This window comes from Ranitomeya imitator, chromosome 1, assembly GCF_032444005.1.
Source record: "Ranitomeya imitator isolate aRanImi1 chromosome 1, aRanImi1.pri, whole genome shotgun sequence".
Lineage (NCBI taxonomy): Eukaryota > Metazoa > Chordata > Amphibia > Anura > Dendrobatidae > Ranitomeya > Ranitomeya imitator.
Window position 1 is genome coordinate 1,039,537,432 of NC_091282.1, and position 21,210 is coordinate 1,039,558,641.

Consider the following 21,210-nt stretch of genomic DNA (forward strand, 5'->3'; position numbering starts at 1 on the left):
TCACTTCACTTAAATAAGGGAAAAATGCAACAAATTTACAGTTACAAATTTATTGTTAGGTCGTGCCTTTGGATTTTTAAAAAGTTGCCCAATTTGTCATCCTTTATTTCAGTTTTCCTTCCATAATGTATTCTAGGCCAAAAAAATAAGATACATTAATGGGGCACATAATTATAATTTACTGTTATCTGTTAATTTAAATTGAAGAAATTGAAGTCAGTTTTATTTTTTTTTGCACTTTTTAATTATTGCATGAGCAGAATCACACGTACACATAAGTATTATAGGATAAGCTAAATGGATACATGGTGTGGTGGGAGATCGAGGTAGGCTTATGCGTAGTGGAGATGGTAATGCAGCACAGCAGATGTTGGGCTTGTTAATCACAGCGCACCCAGTACAAAATCAAAATCATTTTTATGAACTTATGTAACGAGGGATTTTACAGCAGATAAAAGGTGATTTATCATGAAATTAACCCGAGCAAAACACCAGACGTGGTTAAAAATGTAATTAAAATAATACAGTATTCACTGGTAACAGAAACTTTAGATACACTGCTCAAAAAAATAAAGGGAACACTTAAACAACACAATGTAACTCCAAGTCAAATCGCACATCAACCTATCCAGTTATGAAGTAACACTGATTGTGAATCAATTTCTCCTGGTGTTGTGCAAAGGGAATAGACAACAAGTAGAAATTATAGGCAATAAGCAAGACAACCCCTATAAAGGAGTGGTTCTGCAGGTGGTCACCAGAGACCATTTTTCTGTTCTCATCCTTTTTGGCTGTTGTTTTGGTCACTTTTGTATTTTGTCATTGCTCCCACCCTTGGAGGTACAGTACAGTAGCTTGAGGCGTTGTATTCAGCTCACAAAAGATGCTCAGATAGTGCAGCTCATCCAATGTGGCACATCAATGCGAGCTGTGGCACGAAGGGTAGCTCTGTCTTTCAGCAATGTGTCCAGAACATGGAGCAGATACCAGGCGACAGGCCAGTACTTCAGGTGACGTGGAGGGCAACAAACCAGCAGCAAGACTGCTACCTACATCTTTGTGCAAGGAGGAACAGGAGGAACAGTGCCAGAGCCCTGCAAAATGACCTCCAGCAGGCCACTAACATCCATGTGTCTGCTCAAACTGTCAAAAACAGACTCCATGAGGGTGATATGAGGGCGCGACATCCACAAGTGGGTGTGGAGCTTACAGCCCGACACTATGCAGGGCAATTGGCGTTTGCCAGAGAACACCAAGATTGGCAGATTCAATATTGTGCCCTCAGCTCTCTGCAGATGAGAGCAGGCTCACACTGAGTACGTGACAGATGTGACAAAGTCTGGAGATGCAGTGGAGAATGTTCTGATGCCTGCAACACCCTCCAGCATGACCGGTTTAGCAGCAGGTCAGCAATAGTGTGGGAAGGCATTTCTTTGGAGGGCCGCACAGCCCTCCTTGTGCTAGCCAGAGGTACACTGACTGGCATTAGGTACTGGGATGAGAACTTCAGACCCATTGTGAGACTATATGAAGGTCTGGGAGGAGATCCCTCAGGAGAACATCCGTAGCCTCATCAGGACCTTGCCCAGGCATATTACTATGTGGTAGGGTTGAGCGACTATTACTTTTTTAGGGTCGAGTCGGCTTTTGCGAAACCCGACTATCTCAAAAGTCGAGTCGAGTGAAATCGGCCAATTATCGCGTAAAGTCTCAGTCGGGATCGACCGAAACACGAAACCCAATGCAAGTCAATGGGGGAGCATAGTCGGCAGTGAGTGGAGGTGAGGAAAACACATACAGTGCCCATTTTAATGGCAAAAACATCCATTCTTGGTACTGAAGCTTGTCAATCTTAATTTACCTTATAATAATAGTTAGGCACTGGAAATTGGGGGTCATTTGGCTAAAGTTGTGGGGGGTATGGTAGACCACGTCACGGCAGTGGAGCAGGGAGAGGTAAGTATTTCAATGTTGCAAGTGCTGTGATCCTGAGCAAGCAGGGGGGGGCCCACTCGTTCGCATTGGCACTGGCACAGGGCCCCTCAAAGTACAGCGGTGTGTTTCCACGGCGGGGGCACCTCCCACCGGCAGCGACACTTTTGCGTACTATGAGGGGCCCTGTGCCAGTGATGTCGCCAACGAGTATTCCCCCCCCGCCACCTGATGAAGGAACCTGCACTTTCATCTGCACCTTCCTCTTTGTCCCCGTGTAAGGTGGTATAGTATGCGGGAAGGGAAACTGTTGTGAATTCCGCTCTTGGGCTCCCTCCGGTGGTTGTAAGTGGCACTTTTGTGAGTTCTGCTCTTGGGCTCCCTCTTGTGGTTTCTAGTGGTATGGCTGCTCCTTGGAGTTAGCTGTCTTCAGCTGCTTCCACTGATCGTCTTTTCTGCTCGGCTATTTATGCCTGGCTTTGTCCTTCAGCTAGTGCCACTTGTAAATGGTTCCTGGTTGGATTCACATCTCTTTGGAGTTCCCTGTTATCCTGACCAGTTCTGCAAAGCTAAGTTTTTGCTTGCTCTTTTCTGTTCACAGTTTGTGGACTTATCCGCTCTGTGCTTCTATGTTTGTCCAGCGTTATCAGTATGAATTAATTCTGTCTTGCTGGAAGCTCTGGGAAGCAGATTTACCCTCCACACCTTTAGTCAGGTGTGGAGATTTTTAGTAAACTCTGCGTGGATTTTTGTAGTGTTTTATACTGACCGCACAGTATTCCATCCTGTCCTATCTATCAAGTTAGACTGGCCTCCTGTGCTCATCCTGGTTTCATTCTGTGTATGTCTTTTCCCTCTCCACTCACAGTCATTATTTATGGGGGGCTAATCTATCCTTTGGGGATTTTCTCTGAGGCAAGATAGTTTTCCTGCTTCTGTCTTTAGGGGTAGTTAGCTCTTAGGCGGTGATGAGGTGCCTAGGGAGAGTTAGGAGCACCCCACGGCTACTTCTGGTGTTGTGTTGAGCTTAGGGACTGCGGTCAGTACAGTTACCACTTCCTTCAGAGCGTGCAAGGGGAATGTAGCGGTCTGGGTTAATGTACCAGCAGAGTCATCTAGCACTGGCTGGGCAATGGGCAGGATGAGGAGGAAACACAGATATAGTCCCAAATACAAAAGTAGGCTAAAAGCAGTTCAAAATTGTTAACAGGATTAAACAGGCGGCATTGCTTTGTTCAGTGGAGGACAACTGTAATGAGAGGCTGACACAGTGAGTAGGCCCAAATCAGTAAGTAGTCTAAATGCAGTTCAAAATTGGCAACAGTAGTAAACAGGCGGCACTGCTTTGTTCAGTGGAGGAGAACAGCAAGGAGCGGCAGACACCGTTAGTAGGCCCCAACCCAACTAGTAGGCCAAATGCAGTGTAATATTAACAACTACTTAACGAGAGCCTGAAAATGGAAGTTCATGACAGGAAACCAGGAGAACAGCAAGGAGCGGCAGACACCGTTAGTAGGCCCCAACCAAACTAGTAGCCCCACTGCAGTTGTTCCATTTAACAACTATTTAACAAGAGCCTGAAGATAGAAGCTCAGGAAAGGCAACCAGGAGAACACCTTGGAGCGGCAGATACTGTTAGTAGGCCCCAACCAAGCTAGTAGCCCCACTGCAGTTTTAAAATTCCGATAGGCTGAAAACCTGATAATTGCAGGTCCTTTTTTTAATAGGACAGCTGTATTGAGTGGCGCAGCCAGACACTGCTAGTAGGCCTTACACCACAAAGTTGGCTCGATGCAGGTTTAAAAAAGGTTACATGGGTACACGGTCAGCATTGGTGTGGTCGGTGGAGGACAATTGAAGGAGGGACCGCAGACAGACTTAGTAGGCCTAAAATAACAAAAGGAGGCTCAATGCAGTTTCAATTATCTTGCAGGTGTACACAGGCAGCATTGGTGTGGTCAGTGGTGGCCTATTGGAAGGAGGGACCGCAGACAGACTTAGTAGGCCTAAAATAAAAAAAAGGTGGCTCTATGCACTTTTAAATAGGATCCAGGGGTACACAGGCAGCATTGGTGTGGTCAGTGGAGGACTATTGGAAGGAGGGACCGCAGACAAACTTAGTAGGCCTAACATAAAAAAAGGTGGCTCAATGCAGTTTCAATTATCTTGCAGGGGTACACAGGCAGAATTGGTGTGGTCAGCGGAGGACTATTGGAAGGAGTGTCTGACACAGTACTCCAAAAGAATACATAGATGTTAATGTCTCGCAAAAAAACAAAACCCCCCCAAAAAGGGTGGCATACTTAGGTACAGGGGTGGGCTCCTCTGCTGACTTTCAGACATTGTTATTTGGTGCAAAACATTTACTGGTGTAAATGTAGGACAGGGCCACTGAATATTTTAAGTAGCATCATATATGTCAACAAATTGGTATTGTCAGTGCCAGGCATTGAAGGATTTCACCGCACAGACTAAACAGCGGTGGAGCAGTGACAGATAATTTTGCAAGTGGTAGAGCACAGTTTGAGCTGGGGGGGTGGGGGGCACTCTCTCGTGCCCGGCGGTACTGGCCAAAGGCCCCTCATGTTACAACGGTGTGTCTGACGTTGGGTGTGCGTCACCACAGCCAGAGACACTTCATTGTACTATGAGGGACCCGTGCCAGTGCCGTCAACCAAAAGTGGGCACACCCACCTCTTCAGAAAAAAAAAGGCACTCTCACGGGTGCTTTCACCAAGTGGCGAGACCACGGCCCCGTGGGGGAAGTCAGCCCATTTAGGGAGGTGTAAACGTGTCGTATGCTGGACATACAGCAGCTGCAAATGGAGAAATTGGAACACTCAGTAAGACCAGTCCAAAAGCAAGACCTTTTTATAGGAAAGCTAGGTATTATCCGGGAAAGGTGGGGCAAAATAATTAGAAATCCATGAGTGGTTCATTTTAATGAAGGTTAGATCATCAACATTTTGGGTAGCCAGACGAGTCCTTTTTTCGGCCAGTATTGAACCAGCAGCACTGAATACTCATTCTGATAGCACACTAGCTGCTGGGCAAGCGAGCTCCTGCAATGCATATTCAGACAATTCAGGCCAGGTGTCTATTTTGGATGCCCAGTAATCAAATGGGAATGACAGGTGAGGGAGAACATCGATAGGGGAGGAAAAATAGTTAGTAACCATACTGGACAAATGTTGTCTCCTGTCACTTTGAATTGATGCCGCAGGACCTGTCCTGTCTGCGGTCATTGCGAAATCACTCCACAACCTGGTCAGAACACCCCTCTGTCCAACACCACTTCTGATTTGTGCACCTCTAACACCTCTGCCCTCTTGCCACCTGCAGCTCGTGTGAGAACCATCACTGGCGCTGTGTGCTGGGAATGCCTGAATCAAATGGTCAACAAGAGTTGCTTGTTTAGTTGCCAATATTTGTTCAGGGTTCTCATGTGGCATGATGTTTTGCAGTTTCCCCTTATAGCGTGGATCTAGGAGGCAGGCCAACCAGTAATCTTCATCGGTCATCATTTTTATAATGCGGGGGTCCCATTTAGGATACGCAAGGCATAATCCGTCATGTGGGCCAATGTTCCAGTTGTCTATTCACTGCTTGTGCTGGGTTGAGGAGCACTTTCGGGCAAATCAACGTCACTTGCCTCCCTCAAAAACCCTGAACCTGGCTTTGTAACGCCACCAGTTTCTATTGCCCCCTGAGAAGCTTCCTCATCCAAAAAATACTCCTTCCCGTCATCCTCCTCATCCTCCTCCTCTTCGCCCGCCACCTCGTCCAGAAAACTTCCCTGACCAGACAATGGCTGACTGTCATCATGGCTTCCCTCGTCCTTGGCTGCAGACGCCTGCTCCTTTATGTGCGTCAAACTTTGCATCAGTAGACGCATTAGGGGGATGCTCATGCTTATTATGGCGTTGTTTGCACTAACCAGCCATGTGCATTCCTCAAAACACTGAAGGACTTGACAGAGGTCTTGTAGCTTCGACCACTGCACACCTGACAACTCCATGTCTGCAATCCAACTGCCTGCCCGTGTATGTGTATCCTCCCACAAATACATAACAGCACGCCTCTGTTCGCACAGTCTCTGAAGCATGTGCAGTGTGGAGTTCCACCTTGTTGCAACGTCGATGATTAGGCGATGCTGGGGAAGGTTCAAAGATCGCTGATGGTTCTGCATACGGCTGGAGTGTACAGGCGAACGGCGGATGTGCGAGCAAAGTCTGCACACCTTAACTTTTCAGAAAGCACTGCACCACCAGGTTTAAGGTGTGTGCCAGGCAAGGAATGTGTTTCAGTTGTGAAAGGGCTATGGCAGCCATAAAATTCCTTCCATTATCACTCACTACCTTGCCTGCCTCAAGATGTACACTGCCCAGCCATGACTGAGTTTCTTGCTGCAAGAACTCGGACAGAACTTCCTCGGTGTGTCTGTTGTCGCCCAAACACTTTATTGCCAATACAGCCTGCTGACGCTTGCCACTAGCTGTTCCATAATGGGACACCTCGTGTGCAACAGTGGCAGCTGCGGATGGAGTGGTCGTGCGACTGCGGTCTGTGGACGAGCTGTCGCTTCTGCTGGAGGACGAGGAGGAGGACGAGGGGGGCCAACGCCTACAGCCAAGTGTTTCCTAGACCGTGGGCTAGGCAGAACTGTCCCAATATTGCTGTCCCCTGTGGACCCGGCATCCACTACATTAACCCAGTGTGCAGTGATGGACACGTAACGCCCCTGGCCATGCCTACTGGTCCATGCATCTGTTGTCAGGTGCAGCTTTCTACTCACAGATTGCCTGAGTGCATGGACAATGCGGTCTTTTACGTGCTGGTGGAGGGCTGGGATGGCTTTTCTTGAAAAGAAGTGTTGACTGGGTAGCTCGTAGCGTGGTACAGCATAGTCCATCAGGGCTTTGAAAGCTTCGCTTTCCACTAACCGGTAGGGCATCATCTCTAATGAGATTAGTCTAGCAATGTGGGTGTTCAAACCCTGTGTACGCGGATGAGAGGATGAGTACTTCCTTTTCCTAACGAGAGTCTCTTGTAGGGTGAGCTGGACTGGAGAGCTGCATATGGTGGTACTAGCGGGGGTGCCGGTGGACATGGCAGACTGAGAGAGGGTTGGTGATGGTATTCTTGCTGTTGGCCTACATACAATGTTTCCTACCAAGAACCTGGTGATTCCCTGACTGCTGTGGCCTTGCGACAAAACCTCCACATTTGCTGCAGGTGGTGTGGTAAACGTTGGGCTTACAGTGAGGGAAGGGATGTAGCGTTGCTGACTAGCTTCATTGTGAGAGGGTGCAACAACGTTAAGGGACATTTGGTAGTTAGTCCAGGCTTGCAAGTGCATGGTGTTTAAATGTCTACGCATGCAACTTGTATTTAGACTTTTAACATTCTGACCTCTGCTGAAGATCCTTGAGCATTTCTTATAGATGACTTTGCACTGATCATTTGGATGTTGGTTAAAAAAATGCCAAACTGCACTCTTCCTACTATTGGATACTTTTTCAGGCATTGCACACTGAGCTACTTTAACCGGATGGCCACGCTGTCCTACAACTGGTTTTGGTTTAGCCACACATTTTTGGCCAGATATCGGCCTGCCAGGTGGAACCTGTTGCGATGTTGATGCCTGCTGCTGCTCCTCCACTTCAGAGCTATTGCCAGCTGCACCCTGTTCCCCCAATGGCTGCCAATCGGGGTCAACAACTGGGTCATCTATGACCTCCTCTTCTATGTCCTGTGCACCTTCCTCTGTGTCACCGTGTAAGCCAGTGCTATAGCGTTCGTGACGGGGCTCCATAGTCTCATCTGGGTCAGATTCTGGATCAGTACACTGCGAGGGCAATGTTGTGATCCGAGTCAAAGGAACAGCATAAGAATCTGGCTGTGGCTGTGCATCTGTGCACTCCATGTCCGATTCATCTTGTAATGGGCATGACCTGTTAACAATTTCCCTTTCTAACCCAGGAACGGTATGTGTAAGGAGCTCCATGGAGTAACACGTTGTGTCGCCTGACGCATCCTTCTCTGTTGTTCTGGGTGAAGAACGCAAGGAAGCGACTTGTCCCTGACCGGGAACATCCACTGACGACACGCTGCTTTTACATTTTGCAGTTTCCGAAGAGGAGGCAAAAGAGCTAGAGGCAGAGTCAGCAAGGAAAGCCAAAACTTGTTCCTGCTGCTCCGGCTTTAAAAGCGGTTTTCCTACTCCCAGAAAAGGGAGTGTTCGAGGCCTTGTGTAGCCAGACGATGACGGTGGCTGAACAACTCGAGACTTAGGTGCTATATTGCTTTTCCCACGACCACCTGATGCTCCACCATCACTACCATCATTACCAGCTGGCAATGACCGCCCACGGCCACGACCTCTTCCACCAGACTTCCTCATTTTTGGAAATATGTAACCAAACTTACAAACGTTATTTGGTATTGTAAAACCTGTTACAAGGTGGACGCAAAATTGTTGTGAATTTAAATCTCCCTTTATAGGTGTGTGAGAGTGCAGGGAAAATCAGGCCCACTGTATTACAGTACACAGTGGTAGACAGTGGCTGTCAGATATGCCACTAACAGGACTGATGCAGATGCACAGATTTGCGAATATTTATCTCCCCTTCTTTTTTTGGGGGGATGGGAGACTAGTGAATCAATCTGGCCCACAGTTTTACAGTAGTGTTTCAGTGGCAGACAGTGGCTGACAGATATGCCACTAACAGGACTGACGCAGATGCACAGATTTGCCAATATTAATCTCCCCTTCTTTTTGGGGGGATGGGAGACTAGTGAATCAATCTGGCCCACAGTTTTACAATAGTGTTTCAGTGGCTGACAGATATGCCACTAACAGGACTGACGCAGATGCACAGATTTGCCAATATTAATCTCCCCTTCTTTTTTGGGGGGGATGGGAGACTAGTGAATCAATCTGGCCCACAGTTTTACAGTAGTGTTTCAGTGGCACAAAATGACAGACCGATACCACAGACTGGACTGGCACAGATGCACAGATTTGCCAATATTAATCTCCCCTTTTTGTTTTTATATGAAAGACTAGTGAATAAATCTCGCCCACTGTTTTACAGTATTGTTTCTGTGGCACAAAATGACTGACAGATACAACAGACTGGACTAGCACAGATGCACTGATTGGCAATTTAAATCTCCCTTTTTAGGTGTGGGACAGTGCAGAAAAATACAGGCCCACTGTTTCACACTACACAGTTTCAGGGGCAGAAAGTGGCTTGAAGATATATATATAAAAACATTTTTTTAAAAAAAGGGACTGTACTACAATTACTATCTCCCTACAGTAATCTCAGAAAAGTATGGCAGGCAGCAATAAAAAGGACTGCTGCACACAAGTGTGGACAAACAAACAAGATAGCTGTTCAGAAAGGAAGGAACAACAGGATTTGTGCTTTGAAAAAAGCAGTTGGTTTGAACAGCGGCGTACAAACAGCAATGCAGCTATCAGGGAGCCTAATAAGGCAGCCTAATAAGCTACAGAGCTTATGCACTGAAATCTAGCCTCCACTGTCCCTGCAAGGAAAAGGTGGTGTTGGGCAGCGGAAACCGCTACAGCACAAGCGGTTTAGGGGTTTATATTCCCTGCCTAACGCTATCCCTTCTTCTGACGAAGCGGCAGCAACCTCTCCCTATGCTCAGATCAGCAGCAAAAAGATGGCGGTCGGCGTGCACGCCCCTTTATAGCCCCTGTGACACCGCAGAAAGCAAGCCAATCACTGCCATGCCCTTCTCTAAGATGGTGGGGTCCGAGAACCATGTCATCACGCTGCCCACACTCTGCGTCCTCCTTCATTGGCTGAGAAATAGCGCTGAACGCGTCATATGAAACGCGACTTTGGCGCGAAGGTCGCGTACCGCATGGCCTACCCCACACAGGGATCAGGTCGGGTTTCATGCAACCCGACTTTGCCAAAAGTCGGCGACTTATGAAAATGACCGATCCGTTTCGCTCAACCCTACTATGTGGACAGAAAACTAAAAGAGTTATGGTTCTGGGAAGAATGGGAGGGAAAAACAAATCTGCAAAAATTGGAAATTGGCCCAGTCATGATGGGGTTAATAGGGCACTCTGTAACAGACTAATGGAAAATAGGAGACCCATTCTTGCATGGAAGCCTTTTGTTTTCTGACCACCCATAAGCAATCTTTATAAATCTAAATCAAATGGAAATGCAAATCTAACTGTCATCTAGAGGGACATGCATGATTGTCTTGGTGCCAACAGTATTGTGCAAATTACTGCGACATAAAATTTGAACAGCGCCTTTAATCAAACTTTTTTTTCACTGATTCAGTATCATGGCCTCAACACCCAGCCTTCCACTCAGAATAATGGTCCCCACTAACTATATTAGCCCCCATAGTCAGTCCCACACTCAGTATGATGGCCCTTAATGCCAGACCTCCACTCAGTATGATGGCCTCAGATGCCCCCTCTCAGAAAATTGTTGCCACAACCTCCTATTAAGCGTGATGTCACCAACAGACCACTAAGTATGATGGCCCCACAGGCCCTTACCAAGTATGATACCCCCACTCAGTAAGATGTCCCCAGAGCCCACCACGCAACTTCATGACCCCACAGCCTCACCATCATGTCACTCAACATGAGGCTTCCCACAGCTACTGACATTAAAAAAATAAAATGAACAACACTACTTACCTCCCATGTTTCCCCAGGGTGTTGTTCTGGTTTGTGCAATATTATTACTGGGTCTCCGCAGTGCAGGCGCGATAGAGTAACATCATCACACCTGCAGTGCACGGAGACTGACAGTCTGGCTGAAAGGTGGATCACTACTCCTTGATCCACCATTTTATTCAAAGTTATCCATGTCCTGAGGTTGCAGACCCCCTTGAAATCATAACAATAGATGGGCGAGGGGCAGGTGCTGCACCGTGTCATTCCCTTCTTCACCATGGAAAGAATTCTGCTATCATCCACCACTGCTTTCATCTGTAGATGTAAAGGCCTTTTTTGAGTTCTCAATCTCACCAGTGCTGTTGATTTGGCTACTCTTAGCATTTCTGCTACCTCTCTGATGGATTTCTTTATTTAGCCTATTGATGGTCTGTTTCTCTTCTATTGAGAGCTCCTTGTATGTTGTGGGTTCATAGCAACAGCTTCCAAATGCAAATGCCACACTTGGAATCTGCTCCAGATCTTTTACCTGCTTAATTGATGATGAATTTACAAGGGAATAGCAAATGCAGCCCATTAAAGAGTTTTTGAGATAATTGTCCAATTATTTTGTAGCCCTTTAAAATGAAGCAGCTTCATATTAATCCCTTCACAACCTCACAACCTTGTGATTTTCCATTTTTACATTTTCGTTTCTTACTTCCCTCTTTTGGGATTTTTATTTACGATGTTCTCTAGATGCTAAAACTAACCTCCCGTTATGATTTTCCAGGTCATTACAAGTTCTCAGATACCAAACATTCCGTAGGTTTTTTTTATTTAAGTGATGAAAAAGAAAATCCCAAATTTTTTACAAAAAAAAAAAATGACTCCATTTTCCGAGATCTGTAGCGTTTCCATTTTTCGGGATCTGGGGCTCCGTGAGGGCATATTTTTTTGCACACTGAGCTGACATTTTTATTGATACCATTTTAGGGTAGATACAATGTTTTGATCGCCTGCTATTACATTTTATTGCAATGAAGCAGCTAAAGAGCTGTAATTCCTAACTCTTACTCCAATTAAGATGTGAATATGCACACATTAAAGCTGAGAGTCTGAACTTTAATCCCATATTGATTATATAACTGCATTTTGAATATGCTTTGGTAAACAGCTAAATTGCCAAATCTTGTGTCAATGTTCTAATATACCAGGAACTAACTGTATGTACAGATTTAAAAATAGCAGCACTTTTCATGCAAAAATGAGTGCATAGCTTAATGATGATCTGTTTATCTTCCATTGAAAGCTCTTTTGACCTCATTTTGTGGGTTCACAGCAACAGCTTCGAAATGCAAATGACGCACCTGGAATCAGCTCCAGACTAATTACCTAAGTAATGATGGATTAACAAGGGAATAGTTTGTCCATCCCAATAAAGAGCTTTTGAGATTATTGTCCAGTTACCTTTGGTCCCTTTAAAAAGAGGCAACTACATATTAAAGAGCTGTAATTCCTAAACCATTACTCCAATTGCGATTATTATTCGGATTATCATTGATTAAATAATTGTATCTTGAATATGTTTTGGTAAGCAGCTAAAATGCCAAAATTTGTATCACTATTCAAATATTTCAGGACCTAACTGTATATACATGATATACATAGCCATATTGAAACAAACTTGAAAATGGGGCATCTGGGTTCATTGGTCCACTGACTTAGCCCCTGATTAGCGGTCAGTAAGATCTTTACATGGCAAGAAAGGTGGGATCTGTTAGTGGCTGAGCACACAGTGCATGTGTTAAGCAACATCTTCAGATCATAGCGGTGCCAGCTAGGAGAGGAAAGCATCGTGAAAGGGGGGCAAGATAACTACGATTTAGTGTCACATTTAGACACTTTCCTCTAAAGGTAACACTAAAGGTGTAATTTGAAGCTTCTGAACCCCGAACAAAATCAATACCGTCCATGTGCCATCTAAGGCTACTTTCACACTTCCGTCGGCCCGACGTACCGACGGACGTTGTGCTAAATTTAGCACAACGTAGGCAGCGGATGCAGTTTTACAACGCATTCGCTGCCCATTGTGATGAGCATGGAGGAGGGGGCGGAGTTTCGTCCGCGCTTGCGCGGTTGAAAATGGCAGACATGTTGCACAAAAAAATGTTACATTGAATGTTTTTTTGTGTGTCGCGTCCGCCAAAACACGACGGATCCGTCACACGATGGATACGACGTGTGCCCATCCGTCGCGATCCGTCGCTAATACAAGTCTATGGGCAAAAAATGCATCCTGCAATCACATTTGCAGGATCCGTTTTTTGCCCATAACGACGGATTGTGACGGAGGAAAAAAGATGGAAGAGTGAAAGTAGCATAAACCATTGATGCTTCTTTGGGGAGTCCTTTGTGACAATCTCATGCATCAGAGTTTGAGGGCAACTGCCAAAGCTGTACCGACTACAGCTAAATTATTGCTGATCTCTTAGAAATCTTGTAACCTGAAAATATAATAAGAAACTGTATGAAAGTATCCAAAAATAAAATAAAATTTAGACAACTCATCTTGTTTCCATTAATTACCCGAGCAGCTTAAAAAGTTAAAACATATCATTTACAGCAATTCAGGCATTCGCATCTCGCCAGTATCACATGCACTATATTACAGTAATTTGTAGTTGAATTGTATGTAAAATGTATGTGTAGTTTCCATTTTCCTGGTATGTCTTAATAGGGCATGATATAGCATGCAATGCAATGCAAATTGGTCCCTCCTTCCCACTATTTTACTTCTACAACTTCAATATCTAATTGTATTTATCAACTTTGTTTCAATTATTTATTTATAATGCATATGAAGTTAGCAGAAAGGCAATTAAAGTAGCTACCCCCGAGTGTAATTTCAGCTATATTTTTCGATTATGAGAAATGCAATTATGCATAACAGAATTGTGGTTGCAGGTAATAAGTTGCGGTAATATGTTTTTTTTCTATAAAATCCATTTTAAAGATATGAAGACATCTGTCCATTCACACATAGGTCATGGGTAGATCTAACATTATGCAGCTTTGAGACCATTTGGCTCCTGTTTACCAGTTGATAAAATACGGCAAATGAACGTTTGCAGCATCTTGATTACACAGTGGTGATTTTATGTGATCACTGAGAGTGGTTCAAATTAAGCTTCATTAAGATTATTGCTCATTCTGAAGCACGCTTTTTGTTTCTCTGCTGCATAGGCTGATGATTAAATTGGGTTTTCTTCTACAAACTGCTTCAAGCCAGCTTCTCATTAACAATAATATTCTAAACACTATAGAGTTTCCCATAATTGGGCTAATTATAAAACTGCTTTGTTTGGGTTTTAATTTGATGATTGTTTTCTTCTAGGTTCAACGCATTTTGGAAAAACATGACCCTTTCAAGAACTACCATGCAAAATATGGATCTATTACTTCAGACGAAGTTAGCGCGGTACAAAATTATGTGGAACACATGATTTTGCTTTTAATTGAAGAGCGGGTGAAAGATGCTGCAATGGGGCCTATCCTGGAGTTTGTGGTTTCAGAGAATATTATGGAGAAACTGTTTTTGTGGAGTCTCAGGAGAGAATTTAGCGACGAGACTAAGTATGAGCAATTGAGGATGTATGAGTTACTAGTTACTCAGTCTCATCAGCCTTTGCTACATCACAAGCCTATTTTGAAGCCATTGATGATGCTACTAAGCACATGTTCTTCAACAACAACTCCAAATGTAGAAACCAAACTAGTTGTCTTACTGAACCAGCTCTGTTCAATTCTTGCCAAAGATCCATCCATCCTAGAATTATTCTTCCACACGAGTGAAGACCAGGGAGCTGCCAACTTCCTTATATTCTCCCTGCTGATACCTTTCATCCATCGAGAAGGCACAGTGGGACAACAGGCCCGTGATGCATTGCTATTCATCATGTCCTTGTCAGCAGAAAACACCGTGGTGGCTAAACACATCGTGGAGAGCACGTACTTCTGTCCGGTGAGTTTGATAGATTGTACATTGCACCTCTTATAAGGTATTGCAAAAATTGAGATGGAACATGTGCATTGTTCTTGGGAAACACCAAAGTAATGTATGATGACCTTTCTTTTTTCTATAAATACTAATGTACCTATTCTTTGTATGCAGCCATTAGAGAGGTCAAAATGGAATTATTGGTAGAATATATTTTATTCCTTTGCATCAGATTGTAATGTCAGAGCGAATATATATATTCAATGCTTTTCTTATATATATAATAGGATGAACGGCAGGCTGGCGGAATTATCATAACATTTGGCCAATTTATCTGTATTTTAACAGATGTGTTAGAAACACGATTTTGTGCACAAAATCATACAAACTAAACTCAAGAAAAAAAACAAAATGAGCATATATTGCATAATAATGAAATAGTCAAAGTACATGTAAATTACACTGGGTACTTGGTTATCACTATTTTGAACAAAAAGAGTAAACCCCAAACCACTGCGTTAAGGTGTACACAGTCGGGATGGTCTTATCCTGTCTGTAGGATTAAAACCTTACCTTGTGTTAACCGAACTCAATGTGAATAAGGGTAGAGCAGGACAGGGGCCTGATTATTCAGCCACATGTCCATGAGAAGGTATATACCATAGAAGAAATGCCTGGCTCAGAAAGGGGGACATGTACCTGTTAGTACAAATTACAAGAAACCACATCAAAACCACAGAAAGGAGCTGAAGCACGGGTTGGTATGCATGCAATACATGAGAGAAAATAAGGGGAGAGATAAGCCCACATAGGAGGATATTAAAAGGTACAGATGAGAAGGGAGTTATGGAGTTGCTCTGCTGAAATGGCTGTAATTGCCACATCTCCAATGGCCCATGAATATTACAGCTGCTGCCCCGTAGTCACATGATGGCAAACCCTCTTTTGCATATCGATTAATTGAAAAAGGAGATTTGACGTTTCATAGTAGACCGCGCTGCTATATGAAGGAAGCAGTTCCAGAGTGGAATAGCAATTTTGTAGTTCTTTTTTGTACGTGTTTAGTTTTTCAAAAACAAACTGCATAGCACATTCCCCCCAAAAAGCCTAAAAAGGTATGAACTGGGATATAAATTGGTGTGCGTGCAGCATGTAAACGCACATTCACGCTAGCCCCTAAACAGAAAAAAAACAAAGGCAGAAACATGATGATTCTGCCTGAAAATAATATAGGATACTTAGTTAACGTGTTTTTTGATTTAAAAAAATGCAAAAGCCATCCCCACCACTCCATGGTGACCGCAATTGGGACAGTCCTAACTCTAATATTAAAAACCTTACAGTTTATCAAGTGACATGCATGTGGATGAGGGCTGAGAAGGACTGGGCCCAACTAGTGAACACACAGCCATGGAAAACCACAGCAATATAATGCTCAGCTCATGGAAAAGGCAGGCCACACCTTTATATGCACATGACGCAAACTGGCGGAAAAACCCCCCAGCACAATCAGTATGGCACGGAAAGCGGGTTTAAATACTGAGGGAGAAAACAACAACACTTAAAATAAGAGGAACCGCACACCTGGGGGTGAACAGCTGGCATTGGGCATCACGGTGGCTTAGTGGTTAGTACTACAGCCTTGAAGCGCTGGAGTCCTGGGTTCAAATCCCATCTTGGACAACATCTTCAAAGAGTTTGTTTGTTCTCTCCGTGTTTGTGTGGGCTTCCTCCGGGCACTCTGGTTTCCTCCCACATTCCAAATACATACTGATAAGGAATTTAGATTGTGAGCCCCATTGGGGACAGTGATGATAATGTCTGTAAAGCACTGCATAACATGTTAGCACTATATGAAAAGAAAGATTGTTATTATTATTGTAAAAAGACTAGTAGTGGTGTAAAAAATCAAAAGATAAAAAGTAAATATATAATCTAAAATAATCATGGTTAAAGTCAATATTTACAGTAGAAAATATATAAAATAGAGCAGATAATGATTTTTTTTTTTGTAAAAAAAAAAGCAGATATCGTACTGGTACTATGTGGCTCAGTGGTATCAATCAACCATGGACAGTACTAACCATAAAACTAAGGACTTAATTATTGTCTAATAGTTATTGTCACTATGAAACAGTAGTCTGTGATAGATAATTATGTATTACAGATAGTATGTAACAATAATATCATAAAAAGAAATGAAAACAAATCTTTTATAGAAAAAAAAAATTCTAAGACAGTTATATTAAAAATGATATTTGGTATTTGAACCCAGCACATGTCAGCACTTGGTAACAAGACACTACATTAGCCCACCCATCTGGCAGGAGAGTCACTTGAGCATGCTGCTGAACTGATGAATAGACAACAGAAAAAAGAATTCACCTTACAGCAGCTTCATCCGCCAGGACAGTGGTTCCACTGGGATTCGGTGGCAAAAAATGAACTGTGGACCTTACAAAATGCTGGTTTCGCAGCACCTGGTGGCCCACTGAAAATTAAAGGCGAGGGCTGCATAATGACATGACGGGCAAAGCCCATAATTCAAACTGAAATGGCATTGTAAAGGGATGGGGCAATATGTCTTCCATTATCTTGCTACTATTGACATGAGGGAGGGACATCCCAAATGTAAGAGTGAGAGCTCTACCAAATGTATGATACAGGGCCGCCTGACGGCCCTTACCAATCTCAGGCACTCTGCAAATTGTAAGTGAGGGCCCCATAATGACATGGCGGTGGACATGGTGGTGGTGGGCAAAGCCCAAAATTAAATTTTCATGCTTGAAATGTCATTGTAAAGGGATGGGGAATATGTATTCCACTATCTGGCTAACTATTTGGTATGAGGGAGGGACCTCCCAAATGTTACATGAAAAACTAAAGCCAAAACAGGGAGGTATATATATATATTTTTTTTACTTAGCATTATATATATATATGTAATTATGAAGGAAAAATGTTTCTTAGCATTTTTCCCCTTTTAAAAAAATGTTTGGTTTGGTAGGTCTTTTTAAAAATCTGTAATAACAGCGTAATAGTCTGACAACATTATTCCCAGATACCATTTGTCAGCCAGAAAGGCATGCAAGCATTTTCTCCATGCTGTTCCCATTTAGTTTTAGCTCTTTCCCATCCATTTCACCTTTTTTCTCATGCCCCCAGACCCATTTGTTGGGTCCAGCAGAAAAATATTCGGCTTTCCCATTAACTTGCATTAGATTCGTTATTCGGTACGAATACACGGATAGTAGAAATTATTTGTGCCAATTTTCCCGAATTCAAATATTTCACTATTCGATCATCACTATATATTGCTAATTAATATGATATGAATTATGAATTGCATATAATGATACAGTTATGCAAATTAATATTTGAGAAAAGTAAAAAAATAAAATAAAAATCTACAAAAAGGTATAAAAAGCCACTAAAAAGTAAATAAAATATATAAATATTGTTGTAGATATACACATACAGCGACCAGTCGCCACTTCAGCATATCAATCCAATGGGCTAATTGTGTGGTACAGCCGGTAGTCAACATTTCAGCATCTAAATCCTTTGTGCTAATTGTGTGGTGCAGCCACCATTCCACATTTCAGCATGTAAATCCTTTGTGCTAATTGTGTGGTTCCGCCACCAGTCCACATTTCTGCATATAAATCTTTGGTACTAATTCTATGGTCCAGCCATACTATCTCAGCAAATAAATATTCATTGTTAATTTGATGACATGTGACAAACAGGTCTGGGCCTAGGGTTGTGAAACAGCTGGCTAAAAGAGGGGAAGGGTATAACAATTATAGGGAAAAAGTGAGGTCATGGTGGAAGATGGAATAAGCATGGTGTTCAAGGTGTTGTGGGGAAGGTGGTAATGTTATTAAAAGCTCTACTGAACAAACATTGGCTAATCCTATCCAAAGATAACTGACAACTTTTGTTACTGGACGGATTACCTGACTTCCTTTCTTTGGCAGCCACACAGCGGTACACCTTGTAGATAATTTTTTGAAATGTGGAGACTCCAAGTTGTTTCTCCATCTGGTGGATTGCCTGTAGTCAAAGGGGTCTCAGAGCACCATTATACTATTTCTACTCTGGGGATATTGATGCCACTTTACTGGTGCGTGCCAATAATGTTTTGAAATGCAGTGACTCCAAGTTGGGTCTTTATCTGCCTGTAGTAGAAAGGGTCTCCAAGCACCAGGCCTACACCTGTCACTCTTCCACCTTTTACTGATTAATTTGTAAGCTAGAAATGCTGGTCCAAGCCCTGTCCCATCCATCCATGCTGCACCGATATAACATTTTTACTGTGGGTCAATTGATGCCACTTTTCCTGGTGTCTGCCCCTAATTTTTGGAAATGTTTGGACTCCAAGTTGGGTCTCCTTCAAGTGTGTTGCCTGAATTTGGCAGGGTTCTCAGAGCACCAGGCCTACACTAGTCACTCATTCACGTGCTAATGATCAATGTTTAAGCTAGAAATACTGGTCCAAGTCCTGTCCAAGGCCCTGTCCCATGCATCCATACTGCACAAGTATACTATTTGTACTCTAGGTTAGTTGATGCCACTTTTCCTGGTGCTTGCCCCTTATTTGAGCTGTTTTGGAGGCTTTTGTCCCCCCTTGATAGTGTTGACTATTAGTTTGTTTTTGCCTCCCATTGAGTTTAATGGGGTTTGGACAAGTTCGGCGAACTGTTCAGCAAACAACGGGAAGTTCACTGAACCGAACCTTAAAAAGTTCACTCATCTCTACATGTGACTAGATCAATTCATCAGGCTCATCCAGTTGAAAAACAACTCATTTTAAGACTGTTTTTCAATTTGGAATGTTTCGACCGGCCAATGGGTCTTTTTCAAGCATATGGCAAAATAAATGGAACCTTGAAGTATTTTTCACCTGAATTGGACGCTGTCTCTGTCTTCTATTACATTTTTTTAACCACTCAAAGAAACAAAAAACACTTTAAAAGTTTGGTATCTCCATAAGTATACTGCCCTGGAGAACCATATTTTCAGCTAATTTTTAAAGCAGAATATACGCCATTAAAACCAAACACAAAAAGGGAATTACTGTATTTTCTGGGGTTTAAGACTACTTTTTAACCCCTGAAAATCTTCTCAAAAGTCGGGTATCGTCTTATACGCCAGGTCTTATAGGGCAGGTGCGGTCGCCGCATATTGTGGGGGGAGCGACCCCAATGACGAGGTGAGGGGGCACCTCACCGGGAAGGTGTAAGTGAAGCAGAGGCAGAGAAGGAGATAATAGGATACAAGGGCGAGCCAGATGAGTGAAAGAGGAGTGTTTTTCTAGGCACAGCACCGCTCTCTCTCTTTTTTGCATAACCCTGTCATCCCAGACGCTGACAGTTTGCTTCACTTACACCTTCCTGGTGAGGCGCTCCCTCACCTCATCATCGGGACCATTCTCCCCCACTAAATACGTCGACCGCAAATTGCTCCGCACGCACCCTATAAGACGACACCCAGCATATAAGACAACCCCCGACTTTTGAGAAGATTTTATATTTTAACTGGAAAAGTTGGGGGTCGTCTTATACGCCCAGTCGTCTTATGCGCCGGAAAATACGGTACTTATTTTTTCAATAATTCACCCCATTTTTAACTTATTTTCCATTTTCAGCACATTTGATGTTAAAATAAATGGTGTCATTTAAAACTAAAACTCGTCCCACAAAAAAAGCCTTATGGCTCTTAAAGAAAAAAACAGGAGAAAAAAAGCAAAAAAAAATCTCCAGTATCACAATTCAATTAAATCTTGTACTCTTCATCATTCTACTTAAAGGGAACATGTCACCATGAAAATGCCACCTAGGCACCCTGTAATAGAGCAGAGTAGATTGATATCTACCTTTGTAAGAAAATATTCAATATAACATGTTTTTTCTTAATTTAAACTTCTTCTTTTTCTGGGATTTTTGGACCAGTGGGAGGTCCTATTACTGACTGTCAGCTAACACACTTCTACAATTGAAGCTGTCAGTCACAAGTAGGACCACCTACTGGACTCAATCACAGGAAGAGCAGAGGATTAAATGATTAAAATACTTATTATATTGACTTTCTCCCATAAAACTATACATTAGTCTTCTCAACTCCTCCTGCTCTGTTACATGGTGTCTGTAGATTGGACTGTATTTTCATGGTGATAGGTTCTCCTTAGCACATTATGTTGTGATTTGACAACGGAAGATTAATTTCCATTTGAAAAGTACAGTATATTAGTATATTTTTTGGTTTTCCAATATAATATGTTGAAAATAATGTATTGCTCACCATTTCAACCTAAACAAAATCTGTATCCAATAATGAAAAATGACACCGGATGAGAGATCACGCAGAATCCCGCCGCTGCCACCATGTGTGATTAGCCCGCGCCTCGCCACCTGCCTGACGTAACTATTACATCAGACGGATCACGTAATGCAGTCTCCCCACTTTCACCAAAGTGATGTTCCGCATTACTTGGGGACACGAAAGGTCAGCTTGGTACAGTTTTACACAGACACCCCCTGTCCACATGAGCCCAGGGAGGCATGGGGGGTGAGAGTATGTGGCCCACGCAGTCACTTACATGGCACCACACTTG

At 43.3% G+C, this 21,210-nt stretch overlaps 1 protein-coding gene across 1 annotated transcript in view; it reads left to right on the forward strand.

Annotated features, from left to right (window-relative positions):
- The window catches only part of FHIP1A (FHF complex subunit HOOK interacting protein 1A), a 484,437-nt gene that overhangs the window by 225,691 nt on the left and 237,536 nt on the right, over nucleotides 1-21,210 (forward strand). Inside the window, exon 4 of the mRNA XM_069744063.1 lies at nucleotides 13,992-14,618. Within this exon, the coding sequence (XP_069600164.1) occupies nucleotides 13,992-14,618 (627 nt within the window). The remainder of the gene's footprint in view (nucleotides 1-13,991; nucleotides 14,619-21,210) is intronic.